At 39.7% G+C, this 21,684-nt stretch overlaps 1 protein-coding gene across 1 annotated transcript in view; it reads left to right on the plus strand.

The window, feature by feature from the left end:
* Positions 1 to 8,988, plus strand: part of KIFBP (kinesin family binding protein) — a 28,372-nt gene extending 19,384 nt beyond the window's left edge. The window contains exons 6-7 of the mRNA XM_019731894.2: positions 3,354 to 3,469; positions 7,510 to 8,988. Of these exons, the coding sequence (XP_019587453.2) occupies positions 3,354 to 3,469; positions 7,510 to 8,385 (992 nt within the window). The 3' untranslated portion in view covers positions 8,386 to 8,988. The remainder of the gene's footprint in view (positions 1 to 3,353; positions 3,470 to 7,509) is intronic.
* The last annotated feature ends 12,696 nt before the right edge of the window (positions 8,989 to 21,684 follow it).

Consider the following 21,684-nt stretch of genomic DNA (forward strand, 5'->3'; position numbering starts at 1 on the left):
AGGAAGGACTACTGTATACATTTTTGGAATACTGTATAAGTGATATGTCCAAATATCTAGTTTTTTTATTATGTTTTAGTCTTAAGAATCACAGTTAATATTTATATTTGAGCAAATCAAAACTACAATGAGACATCACCTCACACCTGTTAGATTGATAATTATCAAAAAGTCAAGAAATAACAAGTATTGGTGAGGATGTGGAGAAAAGGGAACCCTTCTGTACTTTTGGTAGGAATGTAAATTGGTGCAATCACTATGAATAACGGTATGGAGTTTCCTCAAAAATTAAAAATAGAACTACCATATATATAATCCAGCAATTCCACTTCTGGGTATATATCCAAAGGAAATGAATAACTCAAAAAGATACCTGTACCCCTGTGTTCACTGAAGCTTTGTAATAGCCAAAATATGGAAGCAACCGAACTATCCATTGGTGGATATATGCATAAAATGTGGTGTATATATACCATGGAATATTATTTATCCATAAAAAGAAGGAAATCTTTTTTAGAGGAAGGTACAAACTTTTCCAGTTATAAAATAATTGAGTTATGGAAATGTGATATATAGCATGGTAACTATAGTTGATAATACTGTATTGTATATTTGAAATTTTCTAAGAGAGTAGATCTTAATAGTTCTCGTCACAAAAAAGTTTTATAACTGGTGATAAATGTTAACTAGACTTATCGTGGTAATCATTTTTCAATATAGACAAACATCAAATGATTATGTTGTACATCTGAAGCTAATATATGTCAATTATGCCTCAATAAAAAAAAAGATTAGTACTTTCCATTATTATAAAACCTGTAACATGCGTATAAAATACTGTTGAGTATTTTTAGTAAAATATCAATCCATTAACTTTTGCTTTCAAACCTTAAGAAATTCATGAACCCAGATCCACAGGCCATTTCTGAAAAGGAAAGATCAGGGACTTCATATCTAAATGCAGGTTCCAACGTACAGTTAGTCTTCATTATTTGTGGATTCCATATTTGCAAATTCACCTACTTGCTGCAATTTACTTGTAACCCCCAAATCAGTATTTGAGGCTCTTCTGCGGTCATTTGCAGACGTGCAGAATAGCCAAGAATTGGGAGTCGCCCAGTTTGAGGTGCGCTTTCCCAGCAGAGGTTGAAAAGGCAACATTCTGCCTTCTTGTTTCAGCTGTTATACTATAAAACAAGTGTCCTTTTTGTGGTGTACTTAGTGCCACATTTTTGTGCTTTAGTTGGTGATTTCATTGTTTAAAAAGGCCCCCGGCCAGCCCAGTGGCTCAAGCGGTTAGAGCTCCGTGCTCCTAACTCCGAAGGCTGCCGGTTCGATTCTCACATGGGCCAGTGGGCTCTCAACCACAAGGTTGCCAGTTCAATTCCTTGAGTCCCGCAAGGGATGATGGGCTCCACCCCCTGCAACTAAGCTTGAACACGGCACCTTAAGCTGAACTCCTGGATGGCTCACTTGGTTGGAGCGTGTCCTCTCAATCACAAGGTTGCCAGTTCGATTCCTTGACTCCCACAAGGGATGGTGGGCTGCGGCCCCCGCAACGGCAACTGGACCTGGAGCTGAGCTGCGCCCTCCACAACTAAGATTGAAAGGACAACAACTTGACTTGGAAAAAAGTCCTGGAAGTACACACTGTTCTCCAATAAAGTCCTGTTCCCCTTCCCCAATAAAATCTAAAAAAAAAAAAGAATTTTAAAAATCTATGTGTAAAAAGACAGTATTATTAAATAAATAAAAAAAAAAAGGCCCCCAAGTGTAGTGCTGAAGTGCTGTCTATTGTTCCTAAGCACATGAAGGCTGTGATGTGCCTTGTGGAGAAAATGTAGTGTTCGATGCGTATAAGTGGACCCATGCATTTCAGACTCATGTTGTTCAAAGGTCAACTGTAGTTGTTTTTTCCCTTAATTAATTGTAGATTGGTTGAAATCTACAAGGTGTGATCAAAAAATACGGTGAATGTTTAAATTTAAAAACATTATTACAGTAAAAGACACATTGCCATTAATCCCCCTCAAAATACTATCACTCACTTCGAACACACTTGGCCTATTGTTTTTGCTACTTTCTGAAGCAGTTCTAGAAGTCCTCTTTCGTGAGTGTCTTTAGTTGCGCTGTCGTGGCTGCCTTAATGTCCTGAATCATTTTGACTTGGGGGAAGAGCCAGAGGCACACGGTGCCAGATCCAGTGAATAAAGTGGATGAGGACACACCCTAATGCCATTTTTTTTAAAATTTTATTGGAGAACATTGGGGAACTGTGTATTCTCTCCAGGACCCATTGGTTCCAAGTCATTGTCCTTCAGTCTAGTGGAGGGTGCAGCTCAGCTCCAAGTCCAGTTGCCGTTTTCAATCTTTAGTTGCAGGGGGCACAGCCCACCATCCCATGCGGGAATTGAACAGGCAACCTTGATAAGAGCTCATGCTCTAACCAACTGAGCCATCCGGCCACCCCTAATGTTTTTATTTGACATAAATTGTTATACCAGCCACGATGTGTGACACGGAGTGTTGTCATAATGGAGGATGATTTATGATACACTTTAAAACACACCTCTCAACCATAGTCCACACCCCACGGACTGCACTGAACAAGTTGAAACTTGTCACACACTGTTACTAAGGTTCTGTGTGCCCTGTCCCGTATTGGAGACCCCTGACTTTCCGGTGGGTGGCACTCAGCAGCAGCATTCACTGTATTTTTTTATCACACTGCATAAGAGGCACTTGTCCAAAAATAAATAAATAAATAAAAACTAAACCACTAGTAGGATATTATTTTGTTTTTACTCTTCAAAATAGAAAGCTAAAAATAAATTACAATGTCCAATGTTTTCAAAGTGCTTGCATTGAGTAACCTGACATATTGTTGATTAGAGTACTTGTTGAAAATAATTTGGTGGTATGTATCATGAACATTTAAAATGGAAACAACAAATGCCCCATATTAGAAGAATGGTTTAAGTATGTAACATCTATATAATTGTATATAATGCTATACTTAAAAATGATTAACATAATGTTTAGTTAGTAATTACATGGGTAAAGTTAGTGGTATAATATAGGAACAAAACGCTGTATTCAAAATTGAATATATATTATAACCTTAGTTTTCACCTACAGATAATACGTAAGAAAAAACTAGAAAGGAATGTGTAAAAATAATAGCAGTGAGTGCGTCTGGGTGGTAGGGATTTGGGGTGGGTTTTTATCCCAGTGCTTCCGTGAGGCTCTTTTACTTTTATGGTCAGGAAAAGGTGATATAAGAAAGAATGCAGTACACAATGAAAATTACAATTGTGACCACTGAGTTCAACAAATCATGTTTATAATTTTAGCTACTGAAGCTGAAGGAGATATGCCAGAGCTTTATCATCAAAGAAAAGGGGAAATAGCAAGATGCTGGATCAAATACTGTTTGACTCTCATGCAGAATGCCCAACATTCCATGCAGGTATGAAGTTAAAAGTTGCCTTTTAAATGACCAGGATATAAGTAAAAGCTTCAAAGGGTATTATGGTCGTTGAGCTCACTACATGTTTATTATGCAAGGCATGCAGAATGGTCTCATAAATATTTCTAACTCTCCCCATCTTTACCTTTTAAAATCTTATCATTCAAGGCCTATCTCAAATCCACTACTTCCTTGAAGACTTTCCTTTGGATAGAATATAAATCCCCAGAGAAATGGGGTCTACATCATATTCATGTTATATCATTATCTCCAGGCACAATAGGTTCTCAATAAATAATTGTTAAATGCATAATTCTTCACCCCCTACAGATACTGTCTCCTTCCTTTAAACTCCATATCGAATTTTTCTTAACCCTTCCTAAATTCTGCTTTGTGTTATTCTTATTCATGTTCGTTTACCTCTTTTTAGACTATAAGCAACTTGAGGGTTGCGAACAATTCTTACTCATCTTTATATACTTTATGTGGTATATGAATGTATATTTTTAAAAAAGTAAATACAAATATATCTGGAAACAGCCCTGTCAGTTTGTAGCTGTATTCATGGCAATTTACTTAATCTCTCTGTGCCTCAATTTCCTTACAAGATGGACTTAATAATAGTATGTACTTAATATGTTGTTATGAGAGTTAAATTTATACACACATAGGGCTGAGGAAAGTGCCCGAGCCATAGCAAGTCCTCAATAAATGTTAACTGCTGTTACCATCATTATTATCACTGATCCATACTGAATCCTAGGTCCTAACCACTACAGACGAAAATAAATCATTTGGATGCAGTGTAGATACATAGACATTCTTGAAGAAGTTATGTTTGTTTTTTTTTTGTTTTTTTTTTCATGTATTAAAGTATAATTTTTACTAGTAAATAATATAGAATCTTGTGAAATGACTAAACAAAATAAAACCAAACAAACCACAGACCCCCAGAACCATAGCTCTTACAAAGATGAGAGCATTATAGAGGTTGAGGGTAATTATGAGGCATATTTAGGAAAGAAGGGAAATAGGGAAAAGAATTAGGGAGTTTTATATCCAAAGAAGTTGGAACCAGGAAGAACTGTCACCTTTCTTCTGCTCAGAAAGCAGCCTGGAAAACATGTAAACAGACAAGCAGCCAGGAAGCAAGCAAGTAAACAAGATTAAGAGACTTAATGGCCTGCATTTGAAGTAATTGGGTCAAGCAAAATACGCTATGGAGTAACTCACCCTTTAGTTAGTTGATGTTTTCCAGACTGGGCACTAGAATTTACCACCCGATTACTTTAAACTCAAATAGTTGCCATGCTACTTAAATTACTCAGATTTTCCTTAATCTGACATTTTTTGTTTCTTTAACTTCATCCTTTGATCATCTGTTTATCTGAAAAGCCTTCTTCAACTTAAAAAAACACACACAAATTTAATTATTTATGCCAGCTCTATGCTAGTCATTGTACTATGATGAACAAAAATAGACCTGGTTTTTTACTTTGATAAGTTCCACAAAGGAGAGACATGATATGAGAAGACATAATAGGTGGAAGTAACATGTGAAGGAAGCTCTGGATATGAGTAGGACTTACCTAGACTGGAGATAAGAGGGAGCACTGTTACAAGGAGCTGAAGCAGCAAGTTTTAACGTTCTAGGGTGTAGGGAACAGAAGGGATGGAACAAAGGCCTGTGGGGCTGGAGCGGAGTCAGAACATGTGATGTAAATAGAGTTAGAAAGGGGCTGAAACAAGCAGGGCCTTACAAAGAATGGAAGCCTTGAAGGGTTTTTGGAACAGTCACTTACGTAGCAGAATGGAGAATAAATTGAGGGAAAGCAAGCGTAGGTGAGGGAGGGGCTGGGCCGTTAGCTCAGTTGGTTAGAGCGCGGTGCTCTTAACAAGGTTGCCGGTTCAGTCCCCACAGGGGCCACTGTGAGCTGCGCCCTCCACAACTAAATTGAAACAGCTACTTGTCTTGGAGCTCATGGGTCCTGGAAAAACACACTTAAATAAAAGTTAAAAAATAATATATTAGATGAGGGAGATTAAAAGACCACTGAAATAGTCCAGGTGAGATGTGAAGGTAGCTTGGTGGCAGAAGAGGTGGAAGAAAGAAGAATGGATTTAAGAGTTATTTAGAAAACAAAGCATGAAGGACTTGGCGATAAATTGGAAGTGTGGGTAAAGGCGAGAGAAGAGGGGACATTTCAAGAGTGATTTGTAGGTTGCTAGCTGTCCACATCCCTAAAAATAACACTAGACTAGGAACCTGTTTGCTGAAGAGTAGGACTTCCAGTGTGGACATGAGGATAAGGTACCTTTGAGTCTTCTAAGAGGAGATGTCACAGGGAGCTGTAGTTTTGCACCTGGAGCTTGAGAAGAGGTCCAGGCTGTAGCTGTAGGCTTGGGAGTGAGTCGTCCTCCCATGGATGGCAGTTACAGCTGTGGGCGTGGACGAGTCACCTCTCCAGAGCAGTGCTGTCCACAGAAATAGAGTACTAGCTACAGATGTCATTTTAGATTTTCTAGTGGCCACATTAGACAAGGAAAAAAAGCAGGTGAAATTAATTTTAATTGTATGTATTTTAACCCAGAATATAAAAAAATGTTGTCATTTCTATGTCATCATTATTAAAAACTTAAGAGATATTTTAAAACTTCTAATTGGAAACTTATTTGTACAAAAATTTCTTGGGGGCCGGCCCGGTGGCTCAGGCGGTTAGAGCTCCGTGCTCCTAACTCCGAAGGCTGCCGGTTCGATTCCCACATGGGCCAGTGGGCTCTCAACCACAAGGTTGCCAGTTCAATTCCTCAACTCCCGCAAGGGATGGTGGGCAGCGCCCCCTGCAACTAAAATTGAACACGGCACCTTGAGCTGAGCTGCCGCTGAGCTCCCGGATAGCTCAGTTGGTTGGAGCGTGTCCTCTCAACCACAAAGGTTGCCGGTTCGACTCCCGCAAGGGATGGTGGGCTGTGCCCCCTGCAACTAGCAATGGCAACTGGACCTGGAGCTGAGCTGCGCCCTCCACAACTAAGACTGAAAGGACAACAACTTGACTTGGAGAAAAAGTCCTGGAAGTGCACACTGTTCCCCAATAAAGTCCTGTTCCCCTTTAACAAAAACAAAAAAAAAAAAAAGAAAAGAAAATTTCTTGGAAGTTGGATGTGTGTTATTTTACACAGCTCACATCTCAGTTTGGACTCACCGCATTTCAAGTGCTCAGTAGCCATCCACACATGGCTCCTGTTTTGAACAGTGTAGGTCTATAGAGACTTCAAGAGAAAAGAAGAGAAGGCCTTGGGGCTGTGCATTGAGGGATCTGATGATTAATTTTAATGGCCAAGAAGAGAAGAATGAGCTTAATCTATTTTATTAGGTTGGTGCAAAAGTAATTGCAATTTAAAGGGTTAAAAATAATTGCAAAAACTGCAGTTACTTTTGCACCCACCTAATAATCATTTTAGCTCCTTTTCCCTTTTTTTTTTTTTGTCCCAGGAGGGAGGGGAAATAACTTTAATTAGGAAGGTAGATTTAACTCTTTCTTCACTCTAGTGTCTTTAAAAGACGTAGATCATTTCTCTGTAATACGTTTCACTAAATAAGTTACAGCATAAATATCATATTGTTAATCTTAATGGAGTGTCTGAAACAGTTTTAGGATTTACATTACAGTTTTACTCTAATGTTAAAATACTAATAATAATGTATTACATGTATATAATATGTCACAGTTCTTAAAGTTCTTTCATATGCATTTATCTTATCTGAAAGAATGACAGTAAATGAGTTTTAGTTCCCCAAAGAGGAGTAAAATATGTAAGTGGTATAAATACTTCCTAATTTTTTATATTTCGGATATAATTGGAATATAATAGAAGAACGATGTTTTAGAAGATGTTTAAGATTATAATACCACCCTAAACAGGCTAGGAAGTAATAGTGATTTTTTGGTTTTTTTTTCTCTCTTCAGTTTGTTTCAATATTATTTGCCATCAGGAGATAGTGACCTACTTAACCATAATTTTTTTTTTTTTTTTTTCAGGACAACATAGGGGAACTTGATCTTGATAAGCAATGTGAACTTAGAGCTTTAAGGAAAAAAGAACTAGATGAGGAAGAAAGTGTTAGGAAAAAAGCTGTGCAGTTTGGAACCGGTGAACTCTGTGATGCCATCTCTGCAGTAGAAGAGAAAGTGAGCTACTTGAGACCTTTAGATTTTGAAGAAGCCAGAGAACTTTTCTTATTGGGTCAGCACTATGTCTTTGAGGCAAAAGAATTCTTTCAGATTGATGGTTATGTCACTGACCATATTGAAGTTGTCCAGGACCACAGTGCTCTGTTCAAGGTGCTTGCGTTCTTTGAAACTGACATGGAGAGACGGTGTAAGATGCATAAACGTAGAATAGCCATGCTCGAGCCCCTCATTGTGGACCTGAATCCACAGTATTATCTGTTGGTCAACAGACAGATTCAGTTTGAAATTGCACATGCGTACTATGACATGATGGATTTGAAGGTTGCCATTGCTGACAAGCTGAGGGATCCTGATTCACACATCGTAAAAAAAATAAACAGTCTTAATAAATCAGCACTGAAGTACTACCAGCTCTTCCTAGACTCCCTGAGAGACCCCAATAAGGTATTTCCTGAGGTAATAGGGGAAGACGTTCTGCGTCCTGCCATGTTAGCTAAGTTTCGAGTTGCCCGTCTCTATGGCAAAATCATCACTTCAGATCCCAAGAAAGAGCTAGAAAATCTGGCAACATCATTGGAACATTACAAATTTATTGTTGATTACTGTGAAAAGCACCCTGAGGCTGCCCAGGAAATAGAAGTTGAGCTAGAACTTAGTAAAGAGATGGTGAGTCTTCTTCCATCAAAAATGGAGAGATTCAGAACCAAGATGGCCATGGCTTAATAATCGCTGTTTTTAATGAAAGAAAATGTGCAATACGGAAGAGATTTTTTTCCCATAGTCAAATAGGCCCAATTCCATCGTAATATTTACTTTTATAACCAGATGAGTGCAGTTTGAACTTAAGGTACAGTCAGATCAATTAAAGATCAACTAAGTCTTTACTAGGACCTTAATCAACATAAAGATAATTAATAATTTACAACTAATTATGTAAATTGCCTTGTTAAAGTGACATGTGATTGGTATTTTAGATTGCTTGTTTCCTATTTAAATATAAACCTTTCCTGTCTGTTTCTAAAGGTAGGTTTTTTTGTTGCCTAGTACTTAATGGATTCTTTAAGAGGAAAAATGCTGGGTAGTATACCTGGTAGACAAACTTGTTATACTAAAACTGAAAAAGTAATTTGCTATAGTTATTCTATCCCAAATATTTTCTTTCCTAAATTCCCAAATAAATCTTTCCTTTTTGAAAATATTAAAAAACTAAGTTATGTTGTTGTAAAATATTGTAAAGTAGTTTGTCTCATTTATAGGGGAAAAAGGCCTTGTTGGAAATATAATAAATTAACCTGTTTCAGTAATAAAAGCTTCCAGTTACTCTTGTTTTCTTGTAAGAATTGATTTTTGATGCTTTAAAGATATTGCCTTATTTGAAGCCAGAGAAGAATGTTTCTTTGGTAACATTGCACAGATAGAAAAGATGAAAATCTTACTGGCTGCAGTTTCTCATGAGAGGATTATGGGTTTATTTATAAACCGTTAAGCACTGTTGAAAAAGAATATGTACTTCATAGAGACATTGTTAATATATGTTAGTCGTTTTAAGAAATCCAGAATTGAAATGGAGTCCCTTTCCAGTATAAAAATCAAGATCAGTTGTAAAATCTGATACAGAGAATAATAGCTCTGTATGTTGGCTTGCCTGTTAATTTGCTTTGGGAAGTTTAGGACTAGGTCAACTCTAATATTCCGTAACATTTATATATGTGTGATAAACACATTTTCATTTGAGATCAGTCTGTCTGGAGCAGGTTGGGGAGGGGGAAGACTTTTGAATGTAACAGCAATATGTAATTCACTCAGTCTTTAATATTTAGTAAATGTCGGCCGTGGGTCAGACACTGTTCTCACTTTTCTAAGCATAGAGGATACAGTGATGACCAAGATAAAACATCCTGCTCTCATAGAACAAGTAAACAAATGAGCAAGATGATTTCAGCTTACGAGTGCTATTTAGAAAGGAACGAGAGTGATATGGTACACATTTAGTGGGAAGGGGTGCTTCTTTAGCTACAGTGATCTGGAAAGGCCTCTGAAAAGCTGGGAGGTGACACTGAGCAGAGAACTAAATGGGGGGGGAAGGGCAGCAAAGATTCTTTGGTAGAGTATTCCAGAGAATGCTAGGCCCTGAGGCGGAAAAGCTTTGGAAGCAGTTTGGCATTTTAGAAGATGGGAAAGGCCATAGTGGCAGGTGCAGATGAGGGAGGGGAGAGGGATGGAATGGGGCAGGGTAGGGAGTCCAGATGGACAGGGCTTTGTAGATGAGGGACAGGAATTTGGATTTATTCTAGTGCAATGCGAACCTTTTAACAGAATTTTTAAGAGGAGAGTGGCATGATCTGATTGGCATGTTTAGGAAACCACTTGGGTTCCTATGGGAAGAAGAAGACACCAGAGGGGAAGCAGGGAGATAAGCTAGGTACTAGTAACATTAATCCTAGTGGTTTGGACTAGGGTGATAAAAGAGGGATGGAGAGAAGTGGATTCAATTAGTGCTTTGGAAGTAGAATCACAGGACATGCCAAAGGGTTAAGTGGAAAGCATGAGGAAAAGAATCAAGAACCATATTAAGTTGAAAGATACAGAAGAAGCATGTTTTTATGGGGTTAAAAATTAAGAGTTCTATTTAGCTCATATTGAGTTTAGATGCTTGAAATGAAATGATTGCTAATAACATCCCTTAATCAGGCTTTAAAAGGAAAGTGAAGAGGAGTTCCGGTCAAGATGGTGGAGTAGTCTGATTAAACTAATTCTGAGAAACTGAAAACGAGATCAGGAGGAGACAGAGAAGGTGGTTTCTTGGGGATAGTGATACAACTCTGCGTCTCAACTACTCTCGTTTCTTCAACTCTTTGGAGAAGTGATTCTAGGATAAATCCCCATTATAAGCCTTTCCTGATACAGCCATTTTGTTACCAACCTAATTAACTTCATGACTTCATTTATAGTCATATACTCATTTGTTTAACAAATACTGAGCTCTTTTCTGTGTTTCCCCGAAAATAAGACTTAGCTGAGCAATCAGCTCTTATGCGTCTTTTAGAGCAAAAATTAATATAAGACCGGGTCTTATTTTACTATACTATAAGATCTGGTATAATATAATCATATAATATAATAATAATATAATACAATAATATACCAGGTCTTATTTTACTATAAGACTGGGTCATATATTAATTTTTGCTCCAAAAGACGCATTAGAACTGATTGTCCAGCTAGATCTTATTTTCGGGGAAACATGGTAGTCACTGTGCTAAGCTCTGAGAATATGATCTATAAGTCACAGCCTCTAAAATCTTGATAATTTTTCTTTGCAACTGTGTTATTCAACTTGATTCAAAAGATAAAATTCAAATATAACACGCACCGCTCTTAAAACTGGTCTTTATCCTAATAGCCATCAACATACTCTGCTATTTGTCATTTGCTGTCTGCAGTGACTTTTCATGTTGTAAGACTTTGTCTTTATATATCAGCAGAAAATCTCACTGGCAGCTGCTTTGCAATCCTGCACTCTATGCACGTAAGCTGTTCCACAATCTGCTTTTCCTGAGCACGGCTTCCCAAAGACAGCTGCCCACTGAGACTTCATTACTTCTCTGGATACTTTAGTAGTTGTCAAACTTTGGTCTCTAAGCCCCTTTGCACTTAAAATTGAGGAGGCCAAAGAACTTTCGTTCATGTAGGTTATATCTATTTACCCGATTTGAAATTTAAATTAAGAAAATTTTAGCAATTTATGTTAAAATGACAATAATAAACCCATTCGATTTAAACATAATCTTCCATGAAAAAGAACTATTTTCCAAAAAAAGCAGCATGTTTTATATTTGTACAAATATCTTTAGTGTCTGGCTTAATAGGAAACAGGTTGATTCTCATAACTGGTGTGAATATATCATGTAACCTTTGGAAAACTGTTACTACATTTGTGAGAGTGAAAGTGAAAAAGGTAATGTCTTCTTATTGTGAAAATAGTTTCATGGGATCAACGGCCCCACTCAGAGGTTCCCTGGACCCCACTTTGAGAACTGCTGCCCTAGCCTATTCTGTGCTAGGTATGGTGCAGAGTAGATGGTGTTGAGGGCTGTATAAGTAACTTAATAAACCATCGGTGGCTGGTCTAGGTCTCATCCAAAGGAAAAATTGAATCCCTTTATGATTTAGTTCACATTGATTTTAGTTGAGTCTGGAGTCATGGCAATGTCATGTCTTTAATTGTTATAAATACTGGGTTCTTTTAATTCTGTTTTATCTGCTTGAACTCTGCCAAAGCTGTTTCATTGTTTTTTTTCATCCCTGTTACTGTAGGGTCGCTAAAGGGTAGTCAAGGCTCTCCCTTATTTACACAGTTGGTCATTATTCTGGGCTAGTTTTGTGAAAGTCTACTTATCAGAAGACTGCATCATACCTGTCAATCCTGAGCAGTTGTCTGAGGAAAACTGTGAAATTCGTATATGAATTTTAGGGTCTTGCAGAGGGTATAGGCTATTTTTTGGGGAAATCCTAGTTCTTCTTAATAACAGTTTTGTTTAAATGTTGTTCTCATTCCTTTGCTGTTATTCTCAGGGACCACACTGGTGGAAGGAGAGACTTTTCCTCTTCCTTTGCAATTCCTTGGGGAATGTTGTTGCAATTGCCTGTGACTCAGTGGAGTTTTCTGGGTTATCTACATCCTTTTTTTTTTTAAAGATTTTATTGGGGGAGGGGAACAGGACTTTATTGGGGAACAGTGTGTACTTCCAGGACTTTTTTCCAAGTCAAGTTGTTGTCCTTTCAATCTTAGTTGTGGAGGGTGCCGTTGAGCTTCAAGTTGTTGTCCTTTCAGTCTTAGTTGTGGAGGGCGTAGCTCAGCTCCAGGTCCAGTTGCCATTGCTAGTTGCAGGGGGCACAGCCCACCATCTCTTGCGGGAGTCGAACCGGCAACCTTGTGGTTGAGAGGACGCGCTCCAACCAACTGAGCCATCCGGGAGCTCAGCGGCAGCTCAGCTCAAGGTACCGTGTTGAATCTTAGTTGCAGGGGGCAGAGCCCACCATCCCTTGCGGGACTCGAGGAATTGAACTGGCAGCCTTGTGGTTGAGAGCCCACTGGCCCATGTGGGAATCGAACCGGCAGCCTTCGGAGTTAGGAGCACGGAGCTCTAACCGCCTGAGCCACCGGGCCGGCCCTGCAATCCATTTTTTATTGGCCCGCAGCAAATTCCCAAAATATATTTAGTTTACTTAAATAAACCAGGTGAGGCAATACGTACTTCACCTCGAGTGAGTGGCCCGGCTGTTTGTGTATTTTACCGCATATGGTCCTTGGTAAAAAACATTGAAAAAAGTTTGGACACCCCTGCTTTAGACTTTTCAGGCCATACAGTCTGTTGCAGCTCTTCAGTGCCACTGTGAAAGCAGCTGTAGGCAATATGTAAATAATTGACTGTGGCTGTGTTCTAATAAAACTTTACTCATGAAAACGGGGTGGGCCAGATTTTGCCTGTGGGCATAGTTTTACCAACTCCTTTTATTGGTTTACTTTTAGAGTTTCTTTATACCTTACATGTAACGTACTTACAAAAGCTAATGTTATTGAGCACTATTGTAATCTATTTCAGGCCCTCTGCTAAGTATTTTATATGTGTTATTAAATATAAGTGTCTCAAAAACTTTATGACATGGCGACCATTACAGAATGTGAAACTGAAGCTTAGTGAGAACTTCAGTGACTTGCCCAAGGTCGCATAGGAATATCTTACAAAGTTAACAAGCTGTGGTTCTATCAATTTTAGTTTGAATGAACTATAAGAAGGGACAGCTACACCTAAAGGGATAACGCAAGTAAAATTCTTGACAAGCCATTAAAGCAGGCTGGAGCTATAATATGGGAAGATTAACCTAAACTCATACATTGTCCAAACCATACTTGTAGCTATATATAGATATACATAGATTATTAAAATATCCATTTTGTAATGAAGTAACTGTTGCAGTATTTCCAAACATTTCATAGCTACCTACATTGCTGTGGTTTTGATTATCACAGTAAGTTACTAACCATGAGATGTCAAGAGAAAAAACTCAAATGTGTTAGGGCAACGTTTTTTAAATGCCCCAGTGTATAAAGATGCATTCTCATTGTTAGTGGCAGCACACAAATGGGCCTTTTAGTCATTTTGTACTTCAGAAAGATGCAGTCTTTTGGGGGAAAAAAATCAGTTGGGGATCATACTAGCCATTCAAATTGTCTTTATCATTTATTATTATTGGACTTGGGAAAAAACCTAGAATGAGAAAAAAAATTCATGAAAGCAACCAGGAACTATGCATTGAGAAATACCAGAGAAAGTACAACTCACTTAAAATTGCACCCATGTAACCCATTCGACCCATATAATCCAACCAGATTCTAAGTCAGTAATTTCTTTCTCAGGAAGGTCATGACCCAATATTAATTTTTAATCTATAGGAAGTGACAAGAAGACCTTATAGATGCTCTGTATGAAAATAGGGCTCAAAACTGGAGTCAAATACAAGCCAGAGAAGCTGATGGATGGTAATGAGTTCTAGAATCTGTCATGACCTGTGGCAGCCACATACCAACTCCATCAATACAGAGCTCTCCCTGCCCCCCCGCAACTCCCTTCTGAATTATCTCACTCACTTTTTCTCCACTGATTATCTTAATCATTTTTGCCTTTCCTGTTACCACCCTAAGTCAGGGTTTGTTATCAGGAGACTCATCACCCTCTGAAGTCATCTGTAATATTGTTTGGGTGAATTTTAGGCTTTTAATTCACCCCAAAACTATTGCTTGGGCACTAAGAAAATTGTACAATCATGTAAGAAATCATAAAAATGAAAATAGAATAATCTCCAATCTGCTCTACTGATTATGCAAAACTACAGGATGTCTTTTTGTTAAGAACTTATTGCCCTTTTAGACTCAAAAGTTTTGAACTCTGCTTCTGAATATATAATCCTTCATTGTTTTTCTGTGCATAGAGCCCATAAAGTCTAACTACATTTCACTTAAAAATAAGGATGAATGATTCCCAAGCTCCTCTGGAAGAATAGCTTAAGTTTCACTCATTGGGGATGTGCCAGAATGTTCCAAGTTATAAATTCACTCCATAGGTCTGCTTTTATCCTCTTAATTTGAAAATTATGTATATACAGAGGGTGCCAAAAAACAAATGAAAATGTATACACATTTTAAGATAACATCTCTTTAAATGTGTATACATTTTTTGGTACCCTCTGTATATACCGGGGGTGCCAAAAAAATGTACACAGGTGGACACTTTGGTCAACGTTGCTCCAGCAGTAGTTCGCTGTGATCAGAAGTGTCTGGACGCACATGGTAACCACTTTGAGCACCTTTTGTAATTGCAGAAGTCAAACGTGACTTGTATTCATCTTTTGTTATTGGTATATATTATTACAATTTTAATACAGTTTTCCTTTCTTAAAATGTGTATACAGGGCTGGCCCGGTAGCTCAGGTGGTTGGAGCACCCTGCTCCTAATGCTGAGGTCACCGGTTCGATTCCTACATGGGCCAGTCAGCTGAGGCTTCTACAGCTAAGATTGTGAACAACAGCTCTCCCTGGAGCTGGGCTGCCATGAGCAGCCGGAGGTTGGTGTGAGCTGCTGCGGGCTGCTGAGTGCTGCTGCATCTGCTGTGTGCTGCCATGAGCGGCCGGTGGCCAGTGTGAATGGCCAGCAGCCATCGTGAGCTGCTGTGAGCGGTCTACCGACGACTGGTGACCGACTGCCTCAGCTGGGGGAGCACAAGGCTCATAATACCAGCATGGGCCAGGGAGTTGTGTCCTACACAACTAGACTGAGAAACACGGCTTGAACCAGAATACGGGGGGAGGCGGAAGAAAGGGGGGGAAAAAAACAAGTGTATACATTTTTTTGGCACCCTCTGTATATATTATCACATGAATTCAATAGAGTATGTATACCAACTATAGAAGTATGTTTGGAATGATGCATGTGCGTTACATTATAAAGGAAAGTCACTTGAAGATTCCTTGGGATGCTTAGACAACTAGGCAGATAATAAGGTATGAAGCCTGGGTGACAACTGTTCAGCTGAGGTGGTTACTCAACTGCCAGAGACGGAGAAAACAAATAGGTTTCAAGTATGAGATCCAAATTCAAGTATTGGTTGCTAACTGAACCTGTTTCTCAAATGGGCAACTCTGTGGTGTTCAGGGTTCAACAGCCGGAATTTGTTTATGTAATTATTTAAGGATTGTTAGTAACTTAAAACATTGGGGTAATTATACTTAAAGTCATATTTTCTTTTTCTCCAGTTTTATTGAGAGGTAATTGACATATAACATTGTATTCATTTCAGATGTACAACATGCTTTGATATACGTATATGCTGTGAAATGATGACCACAATAAGTAGTTAACACCCATCCCCTCACCTAGTTATACATTTTTTTCTTGTGATTAGAACTTTTAAGATCTACTCTCTTAACAGCTTTCAAATATCCTAGACTGTGCTGTTAACTGTAGTCACCATACTGTACATTAAATCCCCAGAACTTAATTATCTTACAACCAAAAGTTTGCACCTTTTGACCACCTTCACCCATTCCCACCTCCTGCCCCGACCCCTGGCAATCACCAATCTACTGTTTCTACAGAGTTGTTTTCTTTTTTAGATCCCACATACAAGGGAGATCAGGTAGTATTTATCTCTCTTTGTCTGACTTATTTCACTTAGCATAATGCCATAATAGGTTGTGCTATTGTTTTAACTTTAGAACTAAAAAAAAAGAGGGATTAAAAAAAAGAGATGGAGTTATGCTTGAAGATGTTTTCTCATCCCAAGGGAGAAGCAGCGAGGCACGTCATTGCCAGTGGCTGCAGGGCACTGTTTCCTAACGTCCCAGGACCACCTGCATCAGGGCCATGTATTAAAATGCAGATTCCCAGGATCTAATAAAAATCTCTGGGGTTGGGTCCAGGAATCTATTATTTTAATAGAACCCCGTGTGATTCTTATGTACCTTAAGTGCAAGAACTTCTGTTTTCAGAATTAGGAGAAGGAGGCTAGAGCAAGGATGTATTGGAGCAACATCCTGAACCAGAATGTTATTATGTGCCTTTGGTTCCCAAGGAGAATCCAGCCTGGGGACAGAGGGACAAAATAAACATTCCCAGCGGCTTTAGGTTGTCAAGAAGCTGCAACTCTCTCCTAGTTCACTGAGCACCTCCTACTGTATTAGGAGAATTTGGGGGGGGGGGTGCATGCCAGTGGTGGACTGAGACTGGCAACCACAGCCTGAGGTCTCTCAGGGCCCGAGGGAAAGCCTCTTCAATGAAAGCTAGGGACTCCTTAATGACCCTGGAAGACTATTCTAGAATGCCTCAGAGGAGGCGAGGAAAAGGAAAGAGGTTGTTTGACAAGAAGCACAGACTGGGCAACCAGCAGTTCTTGGGGGATTTGAATGGAAATACCCAAATGGTTGTGCGACTGGTGTGGTATTAACTCCTCTACATACAGAGCCAGGATTACCTCTCAGGAACCTGACAAGTTTGGGATGGAACAAATTCTCAGATTCCCCCCACTCACACCCAAGAAAGGCTGTGTTCTGGTGACATCTGGTTAAAATGAAAATTGAGTACCTGCTTATGGGGATGCAATCCTTTCTCCTATAGCAGAGCATCTCTTCCCGAGGAAAAATCCCAAACTGCAGAATGGAGACATATGTTTGTAACTTGGACCTGCCCTCAATACCTTCTTCCTTTGGAGGGGATGAGAGTCACATGCCAGGTAGATAAGAGCTTGGAACTCTGAATGAGAAAATGTAACCCTGCCCTAATATTTCCGTAGTCAGGCAGTCCAAGACCCCAACATGTGCATACACAGTGCATATAGTCCAATACAGCAAATATGTGCAGACAGCATATGGCTTAGCCAGTGACCTGAAGTCCAGGGACCTCCGTACTGCTAAGCACAGTGGAAACTTCACTGGCTCTTGATAGTATGGCATTTGACAGATTGATGCTCCCTCCCTGTCATGTTTCTTTCCTCAACCTTCCACCACACTGCACTCTCCCACACTTCTATGTTGCCGGCCATTTCTCGTGTTTCCTTTAAGAGTTTTTAACATCTCTCACCTAAATATGATAATCCCTAGGATTCTGACCTAAGTTCTTAGTCTCTCCAGGCTCCCCAGGGCAGTGTCATCCACTCTTAAGATACTGGTTACCACTGATACGTAATTCTCAATCTTTTTGTTTGTTTGCTTGTTTGTTTTTAAAGGTTTTATTGGGGCAGGGGAACAGGACTTTATTGGGGAACAGTGTGTACTTCCAGTACTTTTTTCCAAGTCAAGTTGTTGTCCTTTCAATCTTAGTTGTGGAGGGCGCAGCTCAGCTCCAGGTCCAGTTGCCATTGCTAGTTACAGGGGGCGCAGCCCACCATCCCTTGCGGGACTCGAGGAGTTGAACCGGCAACCTTGTGGTTGAGAGCCCACTGGCCCATGTGGGAATCGAACCAGCAGCCTTCGGAGTTAGAAGCATGGAGCTCTAACCGCATGAGCCACCGGGCTGGCCCAGTTCTTAATCTTTTTAGTTCACTTATTCCCTAATTAGAATCTGTTGAATGTTACACACACGCACACACACACACACACACACACACAGAACACACAACTCATTTCCTTTTTTTAAAAGTTATTTTAAATAATATTTTAAAATCAATTTAAGAAATATCCTTAATTATAAAAAGTTTCAAGGAGTTTAAAATGAAAAGCAGCGGTCCCCAGTGCTATCCTTCCCCATATACTCCCCCCTCCCTCAACCACTCCCAGGAGGAAACTTGTTTAACTGTCTTTTGGTGGTGACCTGGATATGTGGTAATAACAGGTTCACATCACTATTTCCTAATTTATCAATTTAAAACATTATCTACTGACTTCTTCCAATGATAGTAAAGGATTCAGCTCACAACACACTTCCCCTCCTCACCTCTTTCAATATATCTTCCAATATTAACAGTTTTTGGTTAAATTATATGTGTATTATATGTAATAATATTAGGTTGGTACAAAAGTAATAGTGGTTCAATAGGTTAAAAACAATTGCAAAAACTGCAATTGCTTTTGCACCAACCTAATATGTAATGAATATATATATATGTATATATATGCAAATATATAAATATGTGTAAATATGTATATACGTGTGTGTATTGTTCCATTTCTTGACCATCCACTAAGATATTAATTCCCTTTTAACTTTCCTTTCTTCATCAACCTCACAAATCAACTGTCTTTTCATTTATAAATTGGCAGTGTTGATAAATACACGTTCTATTATGTATACATTTTACTCTGTGATAAGTTCTTGTTTCTTTGTCTGTAGGAGGATTCTAAAACTTAATAATAAATTGTGTTTACAGTACCATGACTATGTAAATATCACCACTATAGAATTAAGTAAACCATAGTATGATTATATTCCTTTCTTGCACCGATTTATGTTCTTAGGGTTTCTAACTGCCTTTCCCCCGCCTCAGTATTTGCCCTTATCATATTCTGGCTGTCAAACTCACCATCATATCATCTATTCAATCTTTTTTCCCCAGAAGACTTCCCTCCAGAAGCCGTTCTCCCTGCTCTCATCTGCTCTGACTGTTCTCTAGATCTGATGCTCAGCTGTCATCCTGGGATTTCCCTGCACCACTCTCCCAGGGGGTAGCCACTCTTCTCTGGATCCCTGTCTTCCTTTTTCTTGGTTTATTAAAATTTAATTGAAAAAGTGATACATGCTTGTTATAACAAGTCAAGTATAGAGATGTACAAAATCTCCCCTCATTCTCCTCCAGCCTTGCCACCCCTGAGGGAACCTAGGTTAATGAATTACGTGGGGGTGCCCTTCCACACCTTTATCTATGTTCAAATACATATATTCAAACATGAACATATGCACTGGTTCCTTCCGTGTTGTCCTTTCACAAAAATGGAATCATACATCTTACTCTGCAACTTGCTCCCCCCACTGAATAATTTATCATAAACCTTTCTCTAGCTCAATACAGATTGATATAACATTTTTAATAAGCTCCTTCTGATTCCATAGCATGGCTATATCTTGTTTGTTCACCTGTTTCCTATGATGAACAGTCAGGCCAATATACATACCAGAAAAAGCACGCATCATAAATGTACAGTTTAATGAACTCTCACAAATAGAACACACGATGTGACCAGTACCCAGATCAAGAAGCAGAACGTTGCCAGCACCTGGAGAGTCCGCAATGTACTTCCTTTGGGTCAGTATCCCCTACCCAGGAAACCTTCCCCATCGTGATTACCTCTAACGATGTGCATACTTTTCATTTTAAGATATTGTCACATTATTCTCCCCAAGAGTTGTAGCAATTCACATTCCCACGAGTAATGCACACATATATCAGTTTCCCCACATCCTCTCTTAAATTAGATATCACTTTTTACAACTGTTTGCTTATCTGATGGGTGAAAATAGTATCTTATTTTATATTTGCATTTTTCTGAGTACCCAGTGAGGTTGAGTGTAATGGCACAAACTCCTTAATTTACAGATGAGAAATCTAAGGCTCAGAGAAGAGCACGGATCTCGCCCAAGTCACTAATATTTGCTTCATTTCTGTGGTTCACGCAGTGTTGTAGGGCTCAGTAAGGAATCATAGGTCACTCCCCAATGAGTAAAGTTCCCTAAGCAGACCTTATCCAAGCTCTAAAGGAAAGTAGGGAAAGGACACATACTACCTCGTTTTATTCTGTGGGGCTTGAGAGACAAACCTTGTTCTGCTTATACAAACCTTTGTGATTTTATAGACGTGGCTCAAAGACTGGTTTGAGGGCGTTGAGGGAAGGGAGCCATGCTGAATGCAGGCAGGGATGGCTGGTTGTGGAGATAGTAAGTAATCCAGCCTGGTTGAGGGAACAATCAAGCAACCACAAGTGCAACAAATCGAGTGAGGGCCTGGAGGTCTTGGGGAAAAGTGGAAAGATCTGTGGACCAAAAGCCAAGAGGCTTTGGGGCATCGCTTGCCCTCTCAGAGCCTGTTTTCTCCTCTCTGAGAAGAAGGGCTTGGAGGTGCTGAGATCCGCAGCCTGGGAAGGAGGCAGGCCCATGAGGATCTGCTATCCAAAGTCAGGCAAGACAAACAAGCGTCCTCACACATCTGAAACAGTAACAGCGCAGGCAGGAGTTGTCCATGCTCAGGTGACTATGTGGGGAGGCTGGGATGAAGGTCGTCCGGGGGCAGTGGGACTAGAGCTGGGCCCTGAAGGGACCAGTGGGGTTACAATAGGCAGAAGGAAGAGCCTGGCATAGTCTGTGGGGCAGAGATGGAAAGGAGGGTTGGGTCAGTTTTAACACTAAGGGCCCAGAGAGGAAAACGAGAAGAGTAACCGTGACTGAAGAAAGTACTGAAAGAAGCCCTTATGGAGACATGAAGCTGGAGAGATAGGCTGAAGTCAGACAGGGCAGCCCATGTAGGCCCCGAGTCCTGCAGGAAGGTGAGTCAGCAGTTGTGCTTTAACAGGCAGTGTTAGGAGGCAACTGGTAAAATACAGGGCATTTCAGTTTTCTAAACTGAACTGTAACAAATTACCACACGCTTTGTGGCTGCTGCAACAAGTCACCAAAAGGTTGGTGGCTTAAAACTGCACAAGGTTATTATCCCACAGTTCTACAGGTTATAACTGTAGCGTGGGTCTCATGGGCTGAAACTGAGGTTTTGGCAGGGCTGTGTCCCTTTCTGGAGCCTCTAGAGGAGAATCTGTTTCCTTTGCTTTGCCAGTTTCTAGAAGCTTTCTGCATTCTTTGGCTCATGGCCCCTTACTCCATCTTGAAAGCCAGCAAAGGCAATTTGCACCCTTCTCACGTCTCATCACTGACCTTTTCTTCTGTCTCCCGCTTCCATTTTTAAGGACTCCTGTGACTACATTGGTCCCATTTGGGTAATCCAGGATAGTCCTAAAATCATCTGATTAGCAGCTTCAATTCCCTC

The sequence above is a fragment of the Rhinolophus sinicus genome, linkage group LG07, assembly GCF_036562045.2.
Source record: "Rhinolophus sinicus isolate RSC01 linkage group LG07, ASM3656204v1, whole genome shotgun sequence".
NCBI lineage: Eukaryota > Metazoa > Chordata > Mammalia > Chiroptera > Rhinolophidae > Rhinolophus > Rhinolophus sinicus.